This window comes from Heteronotia binoei, chromosome 2, assembly GCF_032191835.1.
Source record: "Heteronotia binoei isolate CCM8104 ecotype False Entrance Well chromosome 2, APGP_CSIRO_Hbin_v1, whole genome shotgun sequence".
NCBI lineage: Eukaryota > Metazoa > Chordata > Lepidosauria > Squamata > Gekkonidae > Heteronotia > Heteronotia binoei.
Window position 1 is genome coordinate 123,271,692 of NC_083224.1, and position 14,781 is coordinate 123,286,472.

The 14,781-nt window shown below is 47.0% G+C and overlaps 1 protein-coding gene across 1 annotated transcript in view; it reads left to right on the top strand.

Annotated features, from left to right (window-relative positions):
- The window catches only part of ROR1 (receptor tyrosine kinase like orphan receptor 1), a 325,748-nt gene that overhangs the window by 295,276 nt on the left and 15,691 nt on the right, over positions 1-14,781 (top strand). Inside the window, exon 7 of the mRNA XM_060231943.1 lies at positions 20-265. Coding sequence (XP_060087926.1) covers positions 20-265 — 246 coding nt within the window. The remainder of the gene's footprint in view (positions 1-19; positions 266-14,781) is intronic.

Here is a 14,781-nt window from a genome sequence, read left to right on the forward strand (position 1 = left end):
TTTCTTTATTCTTTTACAGATCACAAATGTTATAACAACACAGGAATAGACTACCGAGGGACTGTGAGCATCACAAAATCTGGACGACAGTGCCAGCCATGGAATTCTCAGTATCCTCACACGCATACGTTCACTGCTGTCAGATACCCTGAATTAAACGGAGGGCATTCCTACTGTCGTAATCCAGGAAATCAGAAGGAAGCCCCATGGTGCTTCACTCTAGATGAAAACTTTAAATCAGAACTTTGTGACATCCCAGCCTGTGGTAAGTACTGAATTCTCCAATTATCCTTTTCTGAATGGAAATTAGAAGAACTGTTTTATGGTGTTTTTTGTAGTACATCATGTGGTAAATAAACTTTGTTTTGTTTGAGAGAATAGCAATTAAACAGTTTCATTTAGTGTTAAGCATTAAGAGAACAAGTTAAGAAAATGGGAAGTTTTCAACAAGACAATCTTTCAGCATTTTGTATTTATGCCTACCATTATTATAGGTAATGTGAAAAAGCAGTATAAACTATTCTAGGGTCAGCTTAGAACTATTGTCTGAATTTAACAGCAGTGCATTATCTGTATTGAAAATGATCTACAGGCACGTTCTTAGTGTGTTCACTTGAAACAAAACAGAAGAGTTCCAAAACAGAGGCAGCTAATGAGATAAAATAGATCTTCTCCAGTAAAAAGGTAATGCAGGGATTCTTCTTTGGAGTCAGCTTCCAATTGAAGGAGAATTTAATGAAAAGTCTGCATTTGGAGGTGGGGACTCACAAATAGGGATGGGCGCACAAACCAAAGTTTGTGATGAATTTTGACTTCTTTTTGTTCATGAAGTGAAATTCATGACCCGTCAACTGGCACAAATTTTCAAGCTGTTCATGGAGGTTCATTGAGCTGGGTGTCATGGAGCTGTTCATGGAGGTTCATTGTGGTTCATGAATGGATACATTTCCTAAAAGACTGTCTCCACTCAATCTAAAAGTTTACACAAAGCAACTTGAAGCAACTTGAAACTTGAAGGCTATGTAGAAGAGCATCCAGGGGAGGTCCCCTGCAACTTAGCTTGCACAAGGTCTGTTTTATACACTCCTGAACCTGTGCCTGTCAAAATGACCCCCTGTGCAAGCTAGAGACATCAAACTCCCAGGAGATCTCCTGATGACTTTCCTCAACATGCCCTTTAAGTTTGGTGAGGATTGGATTTATGGAGTCTGAGTTATGCTCTTCCACAAGAAAGTGCCCCAGGAAAGTGCTTTCTGGCAAAATGACTGCCTGTAGGACCTACAAGCTGTGGTTTGAAATTCTATCTCAGCTATGAATCTGTGTTATCTTGAACCAGTCAGTATCTCTCAGCCTACTCCATTCCACAGTTGCCTGTCAAGATAAAATGAGGGAAGGCACAAGGATTTGCTATCCTCTTTGGAAGGAGGACAGGATAGAAATGTATAAATAAACCAACCCCCCCACCCCCCCAATATTATGGATTTTGCCCATTGTCCAGTTATTAGGATGTCTGGTTCCTTTACATTTCTAGCCTGGCATGTTCCTTCAGAGAGCTTTAGATAGTGAAATTTTCTGAACGCCAAACAGCATTTATAATTCTTCTGTTTGGGGAAAAATTAAAGATCTCTGTCATACTCTATCTGTTAAGAGAGGCCACAACAAACTATAATTTAGCACGGTCTTACACATATCCAAGAAAGCTTCCCTGTGTTTGTTTGTTGCTTTAAATAGAGTAATTCCATTTGGTACTCCATAGTTATTTATGAGGTGAAGTTAAATTGGCTTATGTGTCTCACACTCTGGCCACTTTTCTGCAGTCATTTCTTCATCCTAATGCCAAATTCCCATCAACATTCTGATGTAGTTGTGTGTATAATCTTTGATGTGATTAGAGACAGCTGTATTAAAATAAGATGCGGAACAGCAATGTCTATTCTCTGGTTCAAAAAATGGATAAATATTAGTACTTTTAAACTGCAGTTGATTAAAATTAATGGCCTTGTTAACTGACATTTTGACAAATGTTGGTGCTGCTTAAGTGTCAGTATTCAAATTCAGTTTGTAGGGTTGTAGTCCTAATTTACGAAAGTCCTAATTTACTGAAGTATGAGATTGCTGAGCATTGATGCATGCTGAACTGGAAAACTGGCTTAATTGGGATCCATTTGACGGTAACAAAGTTTTATGGTGTCAGCTGCAGCTGAGAACTGATAATTTCACCTAAGCGACTGTGGAATTAGCCCCTGATGTTTCCTTGCAGATATCATACTAACACTGAAAGCTGGCTGTATGTAGTAATACCATTTGGTGCCTTTTTCCTGGACAGTTCAATGATAAAAACCAACTGAACATGTGGAACAATAAACTCTGCTGAGATAACTGTATAAAGCCTATGTAATAATATTGCAGGGAAGAATTCTGGCTTATTGGAACTAGCAGGCTTCAAGTTAAAGGAATAAAACTGAGCCTTGGTGGAGACTTCTGAAGCCCACAGGGGAAAGATGCCATTTTAGATTGTAACTCTATGGGCTTAGTATCGTAATAGCTATTGTTAATATTGCCATTGCTCCTTTCTACCTACTCCTGCTTCCTAGGAGATGGACAATCATGATGGCCATGAAAAGTCAGTCAGTCACAGTCACATTTTATTTGTATCCCGCCCTCCCCGACCAAGCGGCTCAGGGCGGCTAACAGCAAAAAACTCAATATACATTATACAATAAATAGCATTTAAATACAGTTAATTAAAATCCATAAAATTCTAAAAACATTAGTACATTTAGTGCTATTCCGCTGGCAAGTTTACTTGGCAGTTTAGTAGTTTCAGCTGGTGAAGGCCATTCGGAACAAGATGGTTTTGCAGGCCCTGCGGAACTGTTCAAAGTCCCGCAGGGCCCGCATTTCCTCTGGGAGCTGATTCCACAGCTGTGGGGCCATAACTGAGAAAGCCCGAGTACGGGTACTCTGAAGTCTTACCTCCTTTGGCCCGGGGATAGTCAGCAGGTTCTTCCCTGCTGACCTCAGTGCTCTCTGGGTTCGTACGGGGAGAGGCGGTCCCTAAGGTAGGAAGGTCCTCGGCCATATAGGGCTTTAAAGGTAATAACCAGCACTTTGTAGCGAATCTGGTATATAACTGGTAGCCAGTGCAGTTCACGCAGCCCCGGCTGTATGTGCTCCCGCCCCGGCTGTATGTGCCCCAGCAACAGTCTGGCAGCCGTGTTCTGCACTAGCTGCAGCTTCCGGGTTCGGCACAAAGGCAGCCCCATGTAGAGGGCATTACAGTAATCCAGTCTCGAGGTGACCGTTGCGTGAATCATTGTTGCCAGGTCCCGGTGCTCCAGGAAGGGAGCCAGCTGCCTTGCCCGCCTCAGATGAAAAAAGGCTGACTTGGCAGCGGCTGCTATCTGGGCCTCCATTGATAATGAAGGCTCCAGTAGAACTCCCAGGCTTGTGACCCGGAGCGCCGCTTTCAACGGCGCCCCATCAAAGACCGGGAGAGGTATTTCCCCTCCTAGAGTGCCCCGACCTAAGCAAAGGACCTCTGTCTTCGCCGGATTCAGTTTCAGCCCGCTCAGCCTTAACCAAGTTGCCACGGCCTGCAGTGCCAGGTCCAAGTTCTCTGGGGCGTAGCCAGGCCAGCCGTCCATTAGCAGATAGAGCTGGGTGTCATCTGCATACTGGTGACACCCAAGCCCGTACCTCCTGGCAATCTGGGCAAGGGGGCGCATATAGATATTAAATAGCATCGGCGAGAGAACTGCTCCCTGAGGCACCCCACAATGTAGTGTGCGCCTCTGGGAGAGCTCACCCCCGATTGCCACCCTTTGTCCCCGATCCTCAAGGAAGGAGGAAAGCCATTGTAAGGCCAACCCCCTAACCCCAACATCGGCGAGGCGGCGGGTCAGTAGCCGATTGTCGACCGTGTCGAACGCGGCCAACAGGTCTAACAACATCAGCACTGCCACACCGCCTCGATCCAGATGCCGCTGGAGGTCATCCACCAAGGCGACCAGCATTGTCTCCTTCCCGTGACCCGGGCGAAAGCCGGACTGGCAAGGGTCTAGGATGGAAGCATCATCCAGAAAACCCTGTAACTGCAATGCCACTGCCCTCTCTATAATTTTACCTAAAAACGGTAAATTCGAGACCGGCCGGTAGTTTGCCAATTCGGCCAGATCTGCTGTACTTTTTTTCAAGAGGGGGCAGACCAAGGCCTCTTTTAAGGGCGTTGGAAAACGTCCCTCCAGGAAGGATCTATTTATGATGTCCCGTAAAGGACATCTAAGCTCCCTCAGGCAAGATTTAATTAGCCAGGAGGGGCATGGGTCTAAATCGCAAGTTGTTGGGTGTGCAGAGATCAGATTTCCGTCGACTTCCTCCAGGCTGAGCGGGTCGAAATGATCCAGAACTAAACCTGAAGACAGGCACGGAGCCTCCAGTTCCAATGTGATGGGCAGGTCCTGGCGGAGCGACTTGATTTTGTCTGCAAAAAATTTCGCAAAAGCCTCACAGCCTATTTCCAATTCTTTAACATTTGGCCTGCCCTGGGGCAGTGTAGTTAAATCTCCAATTATTTTGAACAATTGTGCCGGGCGCGAATTTGCAGACGCAATCCTGGCCGCGAAGTAATCTTTCTTCGCGGCCTTGAGTGCCATCTCATAAGACCTCATAAGCATTCTATAAGATGTTCTCGCCACTTCGCCACGAGTGTGCCGCCACTGCCTCTCTAGTCGTCTGAGGAGCTCATTGGATTCTGTTTGGTTTCTGTCTGTTTTCCTCATGAGCCTAGGGTTGCCAGGTCCAATAGTCCTGGCAGCAGGGGGTGGGAGGGAGCCATATGGGGGGGGGGGGGTAGAGCAAAGTTGCTGCATGTGATGTGGTCAGCACACTGACTTCACACAGAAGTGATGTTATCACTCCAGGCATTTCGATGCTCTAGTGCAGAGGTCAGAACACTGACTTCACACAGAAGTGATGTTATCATTCCAGGCATTTCGATGCTCTAGTGCAGAGGTTCCCAAACTTATTTGGTCTAATGCCCCTTTCCAGAAAAAAAAAACCTCAGTGCCCCCCTGGAAAGCTTCGTCTCTGACTAGTGCAATGGGAAGGTGCCGTTGCCCAGCTGCTTTCAACCCAAAAGCCTCAGGCAGCGGTAAAATGGGGGTACTCTTTGGAGGCTTCCAAGGAAGCCTCCAACAAGTGCAGGCAACGTTTGCCCTGCAAAGAAAAGCAGTGGCATGGCAGCGCCACCTGGGGCTCTCAGCTTGCCTGCTGGCTGGTGCAATAGTACCACAAGAAAGGGGGAGTAAAGGGGCGCCCAGCAGCACCCCTGACAGGGTGGCACCCTAAGCAGTCACCTACCCCACCGACTCTCATGTGCTGGCCCTGCAGAAGACTATCTGGGGCATTGCAGTTGGCTGAAATCAACAGAAGCAACCACCTGGTAACCAGAGGACTGTAAGAAGCTTGACAGTCTGCAGAAAACCTTGTGAGGAGACAGCTACAGGTTGGAACTCTTCAGAGAAGTTTGTGCAATTTCCTCAATGCTTCCACTGTCCTGACCTGAACTGTATTGCTGAGAGAGAAACTGCAAGCAACCTTGAGAAGCTGTTAGTTGTAGTGAGTATTGGCTAGGATAGACTAGTAAGGTTTTTTGTTTCTGTGTTTCTTGTTTGTCTGTACACCTCTATTTATTTTTTTCTGACTTTTAAATAAACTGCATCCTTCTTATATTTGAATTGGAAGGAGTTCTGGTCTTCATGACTAGTCTAATTAGGTGAATCCGCACTAAGTAGCAGACGAAAGGAAAGGTCCCTGTGCTAGCACCAGTCATTTCCGACTCTGGGGTGACGTTGCTTTCACAACGTTTTCACGGCAGACTTTTTATGGGGTGGTCTGCCATTGCCTTCCCCAGTCATCTACACTTCCTCCACCCTGCAAGCTGGGTACTCATTTTACCGACCTCGGAAGGATGAAAGGCTGAGTCAACCTCAAGCTGGCTACCTGAAAACCCAGCTTCCACCAGGGATTGAACTCAGGTTGTGAGCAAAGCAGACAAAAAGAAACCCTCTATTTTTGTTAATTGGAATTTTTCTCTAAATTAGAAATTCTGGACCCCTCCCAGAAATGTTTTGACACCTCCCACCCTCTTCTCTCCTCTTTTCTCTTCACTTCTTTCTTCTCTTCTTCCTTTATGCTTCCACCGCCCCCTTATTTTTATTCACCGCCCCCCAATTGCGCCCAAGGCTACCACCGCCCCCCTGGATCATTCCAGTGCCCCCCAGGGGGCAATATCGCCCACTTTGGGAAACACTGCTCTAGTGTATTCACCAAAACTCTATAGTTACCATAGAGTTTTTGGACAAAGCGTTGGAGCGTTGATGTGTGACATCCCTGGTGCAATGATATCACTTCTGTGTCACTTCTTTGCTCTAGGTGCCCTCTCACTTCTATGTGACATCATCGTGCAGATCACGCTAACACATGACAGACCTCTTCGGGGTGAGGCTTCGGGGTGAGGTGGATTGTAGCCTCAAAGACTGATGGATCCATTGGCTGGATTGGAGGACTGGAAACTCTACATGAGTCCCAAAAAACTTAGGAAATAAGTAAAGATGAGATGCAGTGTTCTCTCATACCACATAATTCCTATCAAGGGCAGCGGATGCACTATGCTACCAGCTTTGTATACAAGATGGATAGAGTGTTCACTGAAAAGAAGTGATGCACCTAAGTGCAAAAACCAGTGTTAATTTATTATATAACAAGAACAGCATAGTCTAATAAAATTATTGTTAATTTTGTGAAACACTTTTTACATCATTTCATAACCATTTTATACCATGTTCCTTATTGTGGAGCTCCAAGTAGCAGCCCCACCAAGGCTGTAGCGGGTGGGTGGCACACCGGGCTCTGCCCCCTTTCACATCTGCATGTGGTCACGGGCTAGCCATGAGTGTGCCACATTGGCTGGGGGCTGCCCATTGACTTGTGTGGTGAGGCTATGCCAGGCTGGCCATGAGGGTTTTGCTGCTGCTTCCCAGCCACTGGCCGCTGCCCAAGAACCTGCTGTGGAGAGGCACAGATGGTGGGGGTTGAGCTGAGCTGGGCCTGCATGAATGGGCAGGGCTGCAAGGAGGGGAGGCACCATTGTGGCTGCACAGCTCAGCCCAGCTCCTGCTTCAGCTGATTTCTGTCTGGGGCCCACTGGGTGGCCAGGTGTCATAAACCAAAGAACCAGCCCCTACCTCTGCTTCGATGAAGTCCTGCAGCTCCAAAGGATCGTCATCCTCCCAGCCTCTTTTCAGAATACCTCTTTTAATTAGAAGAAGAAGAAGACTGCAGATTTATACCCCGCCGTTCTCTCTGAATCAGGGACTCAGAGTGGCTTACAATCTCCTATATCTTCTCCCCCCACAACAGACACCCTGTGAGGTGGGTGGGGCTGAGAGGGCTCTCACAGCAGCTGCCCTTTCAAGGACAACTCCTGCGAGAGCTATGGCTAATCCAAGGCCATTCCAGCAGCTGCAAGTGGAGGAGTGGGGAATCAAACCTGGTTCTTCCAGATAAGAGTCCATGCACTTAACCACTACACCAAACTGGCTCTCAACTCCCAGCACCCCCTTTCAAAAAAAAATTCTGGTTATGGGGCTGAGTCCCACCCTAATCACATATTGTTCCTGCCTGCTACATTTTGATAAATGTAGCACACTGAACCAGTATGGTGTAATGAGTAAAAAGTTGGACTTAGGCCAGGTTTTGATCTCTGCTCAGACATTAAACTTAGCCAGTCACCATCTCTCAACCAGGCAGAATTGTATCAATGACAGAAAAAGCAATGGCAGAAATATGGATGGCAGAAAAATGGATGTCAGCTGAGATTCTTGGAAGAAGAGTGGTGTAAATATGTAAATAAATCAAAGTAAAAGCAGCAAACCTGAAGGTACCTAAGAAGCAGGTCAGAGTGACAAAAGGTAAAAAGAAGGAAGCTACAGATTCAATATGATCTAATGTGTTTATATACGCAGTTTCTAGTTTAGCAGGTAATTGCCACTGTGTCATCTGGCAATTTATGCCAGGTAAATTAAAAATATGTACTGGTGTATTCTACAGATTTATAGACAATAGGTTTGAAAACCATTTCTTTATAGCATACCCTCAATCTTTAAAAAACCTCAGTCTTTTGAGATATAATGTATCCAGTAAATAAAATCACCACAACTCTTAAGGAATATATTCTTCATATATCAAGGCATTAAAAGACTCTTTAAGGATGATGGCAACCTTAACATGACAAGGCAGAATGAAAGTAGAATTTAATATATGGCCTTAAAGTACTGCTCAATAAAGCTCTTATAAGATTTCTAAACTCTGCTTTAGCTGCCCTTTCATTTACTTTGTCTGCTAAGTAGAAAAGAGGGGAAATGTGTTAGTTTTTGTTGCCAAAAGAATCCAAAGGTCTTCACCCTTTCTTATCCCAAATGATTCATCAACTGGTTGTGTTGCTACTCTGCTCTCTCGTCTCTTTCATCACCTTGCTGCATGTGGTATCACTGACTTCTTCTCTTCCTAATCATCTCCCTTTGCAGGTCAAGTGTCTCTGCCTAATGTTCAAATTCCCACTCACCTCTTTTGACAAAGCTTATGTTGGACCAGAACTTGGTTGCTTATATGAAATGAACAAATAACTTCCCAGGGTTGGGCTGAAGGGATTTCAGATATTTCCCACCTGAACACCGACTCTTTTCATAACTCTGCCTCCTTATTACTATATGATTTCCGCATGATCCTTTTTGTAAGTAGACTTTGCACCCAGTCTTTTAAATGTATTTATTCCCTGCTTTTCTCCACATTGGGAACTCAAAATGGCTTACTATTTATATCCCACTGTTCTGCCTGAGAGCTTACAATAAGGGGGAAAAACCTACACAATGTAAAAAACAAAGAAAGCAACAATCTGTATTTCAGTCTTGCACTGGTCCTGGAAACAGTGACTGGCTCACTTGAAGGCACCAGCTAAAAGCCAAAGGCCATGAGTCCTCAGGGTTCATACCTCCAGCCAAACCTGGACCATATCCACAAAAAATCAAGCGTCCACATCTGCATTCATAATATTCATACTATGCAAAATGTTCACAAACAATTTTGCCTTCCAAGGAGTAGATCCAAACATCTCACCTCCTTACCCCACATTTTTAGAATCCTCGTTTTCAGCTGTTCTTTTCCCCCAGATCCTAACTTCACAGTTTTCTAGTGAGGAATTCCCTTAGCTGATTTTTTTTCTACCACACCAACATTTTGTGTAGTGTCATCAATGACACATGTTAACCCTGCCTACTGTCCTTTTCCCCTCCCCAGATTGTCCTGGTGACATTCACCATTTTAATGACATACTATTGATCGTGTTAGGACACAATTCTGACCATTACTATGTACACCAATGTTATAATGTTATGAAATAACAGACAGCATGGACATGACTGCTTGTTCTGCTGAGGCCAGGAGAAAGTGGGGTTGGATTGCCTGGGAAGGTGCTTCATATCTCCTCCTCTCCTGCCTGCATAGCCAGGAGGAAGTGGGGTTAGGATCGCCTGGGAAGCTGATTCCCATGCATCCAGGAGAAAGAAGAAGATACTGCATATACATCCTGCCCTATACTCTGCATCTCAGAGTCTCAGAGCAGTCACAATCTCCTTTACCCTACCCCCCCATACACACACAACAGGCACCCTGTGAGGCAGGTGGGGCTGAGAGAGCTCTTATAGCAGCTGCCATTTCAAGGACAACTCCTACGAGAGCTATGGCTGACCCAAGGCCATTCCAGCAGCTGCAAGTGGAGGAGTAGGGAATCAAACCTGGTTCTCCCAGATTAGAATCCGAGCACTTAACCACCACACCAGACTGGCTCACCAAACTGGAAAGGGAGACAGTATCCCCTAGAGAGAGGCTTCCTGTTCTCCAGTGGTCCCAGGAGTGGTCCAGTCCTCACTCTTGGGAGCATAGCTCCTCCTCTTCGATAGTAGGGCTTAACAAATTTGACCCGGAGTGGAGGTGCTTGATCCTCTGCCATAGCCCTGCCATCGAAGCAGGACGTGCTTTAGAGCCCCTTTGTGACTACTGGCCCGGTAAATTATAGAAAGCAATGAAGAAGAAGAAGAAGAAGAAGAAGAAGAAGAAGAAGAAGAAGAAGAAGAAGAAGAAGAAGGGCAGAAGGGAAGGCAAGAGCTCCCTCTTGTGGCCGTTCTGGGAGGACCTCTTCCTCCCGCGTTTTTCCCAACGGTGCCAGAGGAGCCTCGGAGTGAGGCACGCGCACGCGAAGCCCTCCCTCTGTTCTTTACAGCCCGGTGGACGTGCCGTAGGCCATTGAATGTCCCTTCTCCCAGTCACCCTGCAAAGGCACTCCCGGGGGACTTGGGGGCAAAGGAATTAAGGGAGAGGAGGAGAGAGGGAGCGAGCAGCTGGGAAAGGACTCGTGTTTGCACGCAGCCCTCCTGGAACGACGGAGGCAGAAGCATTTGAAAACCCAGCAGCGGTAAGGCTTGCATGGGAAAAGCTCTGCAGAGCTCTGGGGGATTAGAGGTCGGTTGACCTAGCCCTTATGGTCCCATCTCCAGGAAGCCTCCAGAAGAGGAAAGTTTTACATTGGGAGCTACTGGCAGCCAGTTATGGTTTTCAGCGCTCCCCCCACACACACTTTCTCCCCCCCCCCATTCATTCCCTACCCCTTAGTCTCTCTGGTATAGAGAGGTCTGGCTATCTATTTGGCCACTGGGAAAAGGGGAAGGAAACAAAACAAGGGGATGTTTGGTTTTGTTGAAAGGATTCCAGTGTTGAGCTGGTGGGGGAAAGGAGTGTATGGAGGGGCTTATTTTGGTGGGAATGGAAGCCATTTTGGTTGTGCCTCTTTTGTTATTGCAGGGCCATACACTCTAAGATGGCCGCTTCCACCAGATTCCCCAAGGGAGCTATAATGGAGGAGGGCACTTGTGATTTGGAGCTGGCTAATTCACCAGCACAGGAAGAAAGGGCAGAAGATCATCATGATGATATTTCTGCAGATGAGGCAAAGTCTAATCTTCTATCCTGGATACAAGAACTTGTTAGAAAGGAGGTCCAGGCAGCCTCTGTGGCTACTCCAACCCCCCCACCCCGCTCAAAAGAACATCCAAGACTAAACACTTAGAGGCTGATAAGGAAGAGGAAAGTTTTTCCCCTAGACCCCTTAAGCGCAGCAGGACAGAGTTATGTTTCTTTCCCTCTGATCAAGAGGAAGAGAATTCTGACTTATCGGACGCCTCTTCGTCTCCACATACTGGGGAACTCTCTGAGGAAGAGGAGGGGGTAGCCTCTACTCATTCCAAACTTTTTCCTGCGGACGTGTATACACGCTTACTCCCAAAGGTGATTAGAACGCTGCAGATTCAGTACACCCCCAAATGTAAAGATGAGGAGGATACAGAGTTTCCTTTGGGTATGGAAGACAAAATCAGGGGCCAAACCCCTACAGGTGCCATTGCCGTCAGGTTTCTTTTCTATTATCAGGTCAGAGTGGGAGCACCCGGCCAAACCGAAAACGGTTTCTTCTAATTTTTCTAAGTTCTTTTCATTCATCCCAGAGGCGGCTAAGAGGCTGAAGTTACCGGTGGTGGATGACCCGGTCAATAGTTTGGCTTCTAATTCCATACTCCCGATGGATGCAGATGGAATGCCAAGGGACCCTATGGATAAACGCATTGAGCAGGCTCTGCGGAGGGATTTTGAAGTTTCGGCCAGCTCTCTGAAGGTGTCAGCCACCACGTCTCTCTTTTGTAGAGCTTCATATATTTGGCTATCTGACCTGGCTAAGAGGGATGACCTGCCTAAGGACGTCAAGGACTCTCTTAAAAAGCTTATGTTAGCCACGGCCTTTGTGTCAGACTCTACTCTGGAAGCGGTGCAGCTGTCAGCTAGAGCTATGGCCTGTAGTGTTATGGCCAGAAGAAATACCTGGCTACAAAATTGGGATGTGGATCCTTCGGCTAGAGCTAAGGTTGCTGCAGTTCCGTTTAAAGGGTCCTCACTTTTTGGAGAAGGTTTGGATAGATACCTTATTGAGGACAGAAATAAGAAAAAAAGTTCTGCCATCCAAACAACGAGATAACAGGATGAGACAAAGTTTCCAGTCCTTTTGAGGTAATAGGAGAGAGTCCAGGCAAGCATCCTTCAAGCCATACAGAACAAAGTGGCAGTCGAAGCCTAGGGATGGTAGACCTTCCTTCACGGGGAAACAGAATCAGCCCGCTAAAGGCCAAAAGAAGCCCACCTCATCGTGACTGGGACAGGCCTACGAACACAAGTCAGATAGGGGGACGACTTCAGAGATTCTCCCATGTGTGGCATCAAACGGTTTCAGACAGATGGGTGTTGGACACAGTGACCAACGGCTACTCTCTGGAGTTTTACTTTCCCCCGACACCGTTTTTTGGAAGTACAAAGATCTCAATCTCCCGAGAAGCATCAAACATTACTGCTAGCCATTGACCATCTAGTTTCGATAGAAGCCATCGAAGCGGTACCTCTGTCAGAGAAATTTCAAGGCACATACTCAGTCTTTTTCGTGATACCCAAAAAGAATGGGGATATTCGGGTGATACTGGATCTGAAGCGGGTGAACAGGTCGGTTGTCACAAAAAAGTTCTGGATGGAGACACTGAGGTCCATACTTCTTGCCATTCAGTGGGGGGACTTCATGGCCTCCATAGATCTGTCGGAAGCCTATCTTCATATCCCGATCGCCCGGGGTCATCGAAAGTTTCTTTGCTTCTCTTACGACGAGCGCCATTTCCAATACAGAGCTTTGCCTTTTGGGCTCAAGTCGTCTCCCAGGGTGTTCACAAAAGTTCTGGTCACTCTGGTGGCAGCCCTCAGGTTGCAGGGGGTGTCGCTTTTTCCATATCTGGACAACATTCTGGTCAAGGCCCCATCGGCAGAGCAGATGAAGAAACACCTCGACCTGACCATGAGGCTGCTCAGGGCGCATGGGTTCGTCATAAACATCCAGAAGAGTTGGTTGCTTCCTTCCCAGTCTCTGACGCACCTAGGTGTTCAGATCGATTCCAACAAGGACAAGGTCTTTCTGACTCCGGAGAGGCAGACAAAGATTTTACAGCTGATATCAGAAGTCAAGCAAAGGAAGCGAGTCAAACTGATGCTACTGGCAAAATTACTGGGAATGATGGTCTCGTGCCAGGACGTAGTTCAGTGGGCGCGTTTTCACACGAGGCCACTTCAAATTTTTTTTTTTATCTTTTCAGAAGCAAATAGGTGCCAGAAGCCCGATCTCTCTGATACTGCCAGCCAACCTATTGAGAGCTCTCGAGTGGTGGCAGGCTCCCGGCCTTTTTTCCTTGGGGCAGGAGATGTGGGAACCCAAGAGAGTGGTGGTGACCAGACGCCAGTCTTTTTGGTTGGGGAGATCACATGTCAGGAGCAGTAGCGCAGGGTCAGTGGAGCGACCAGGAAGCCACGGAAAGCATAAAACTTCTGGAGTTGAGAGCCATACATCTGGCCATGCTTCGCATGAGACAATGGGTGGTTGGGACTCACGTCCTGATACAACAGACAATATGACGGCAAAAGCCTATGTAAATCGCCAAGGCGGCACCAGGCACAGAAAGCTACAAGACGAAGCGGAGGCCCTCTTCAGGTGGGCGGACGTTCGTCTTCTGTCCATCAAAGCCACACACGTGGCAGGAAAAGACAATGTGGTGGCAGATTGGCTGAGCTGACAGGCGCTGAACCAGTCGGAATGGTCACTTCACCACGAGACATTTTGAGAGATTTGTCAAAGATTCGGGACACCAGGTGTGGACCTGTTTGCGTCGGACGACAATCATCAGGTGCCACAGTATTTCTCAAGAACAAGAAGCAGAGGAGCAGTTGCTATCGACGCTCTAAATACAGATTGGCCGAGGACTCTGTTGTATGTTTTTCCTCCGTTCCAAGTCCTCCAAAGGTTTTTGCAGAGGGTCCAGGAACAGAACGCGGAGGTGATTGTGGTGGCCCCCTTTTGGCCTCGGAGAGCCTGGTTCCCGGAACTGCAAAGACTGTCAATAGTAGAGCCATGGCGGATTCCTCCAAGGTGGAATCTACTTTCTCAGGACTACTTGCAGCATCCGCAACCAGAAATGCTTCAGCTCACTGTTTGGAGATTGAGCGGCAGCAGTTAGTTAGGCTAGGTTATTCCACTCCAGTAATAGACACTATGTTGTCCTCTAGAAAGGCTTCACTAACAGAAGCTATAATGTCACTTGGCAGATTTTTCATGCCTGGTGTGTGGGTAAAGGGGAAGATCCTCTACAGGCCTCGGTGTCCGTGGTGTTGTCTTTTCTACAGGAGAGACTAGAGAAAGGCCTTAGTACCAGTACGCTGTGTAGACAGGTGGCAGCTATAGCAGCGGTGAGGGGATCTAAGAAGGGCAATTCTATTTCAACGCACCCACACATCTGGAGGTTTCTGAAGGGGGTGGCTTTGATTAATCCACTGCAGGTTCATAGGTTTCCATCGTGAAATTTGAACATGGTGTTGAAGGCACTCTGTGGCAAGCCCTTTGAGCCTATGGCATCATGCAGTCTGAAGTTGCTCACCTTTAAGGTGGTATTCTTAGTGGGTATCACTTCGGCGCGTAGAGTGCCAGACCTTCAGGCTCTGTCCATACATAAGGATTTGTGTGTATTCCACCAGGATAAAGTCGGGCTCCGCACTGATCCGGCCTTTGTGCCAAAGGTGAACTCCCATTTCCAT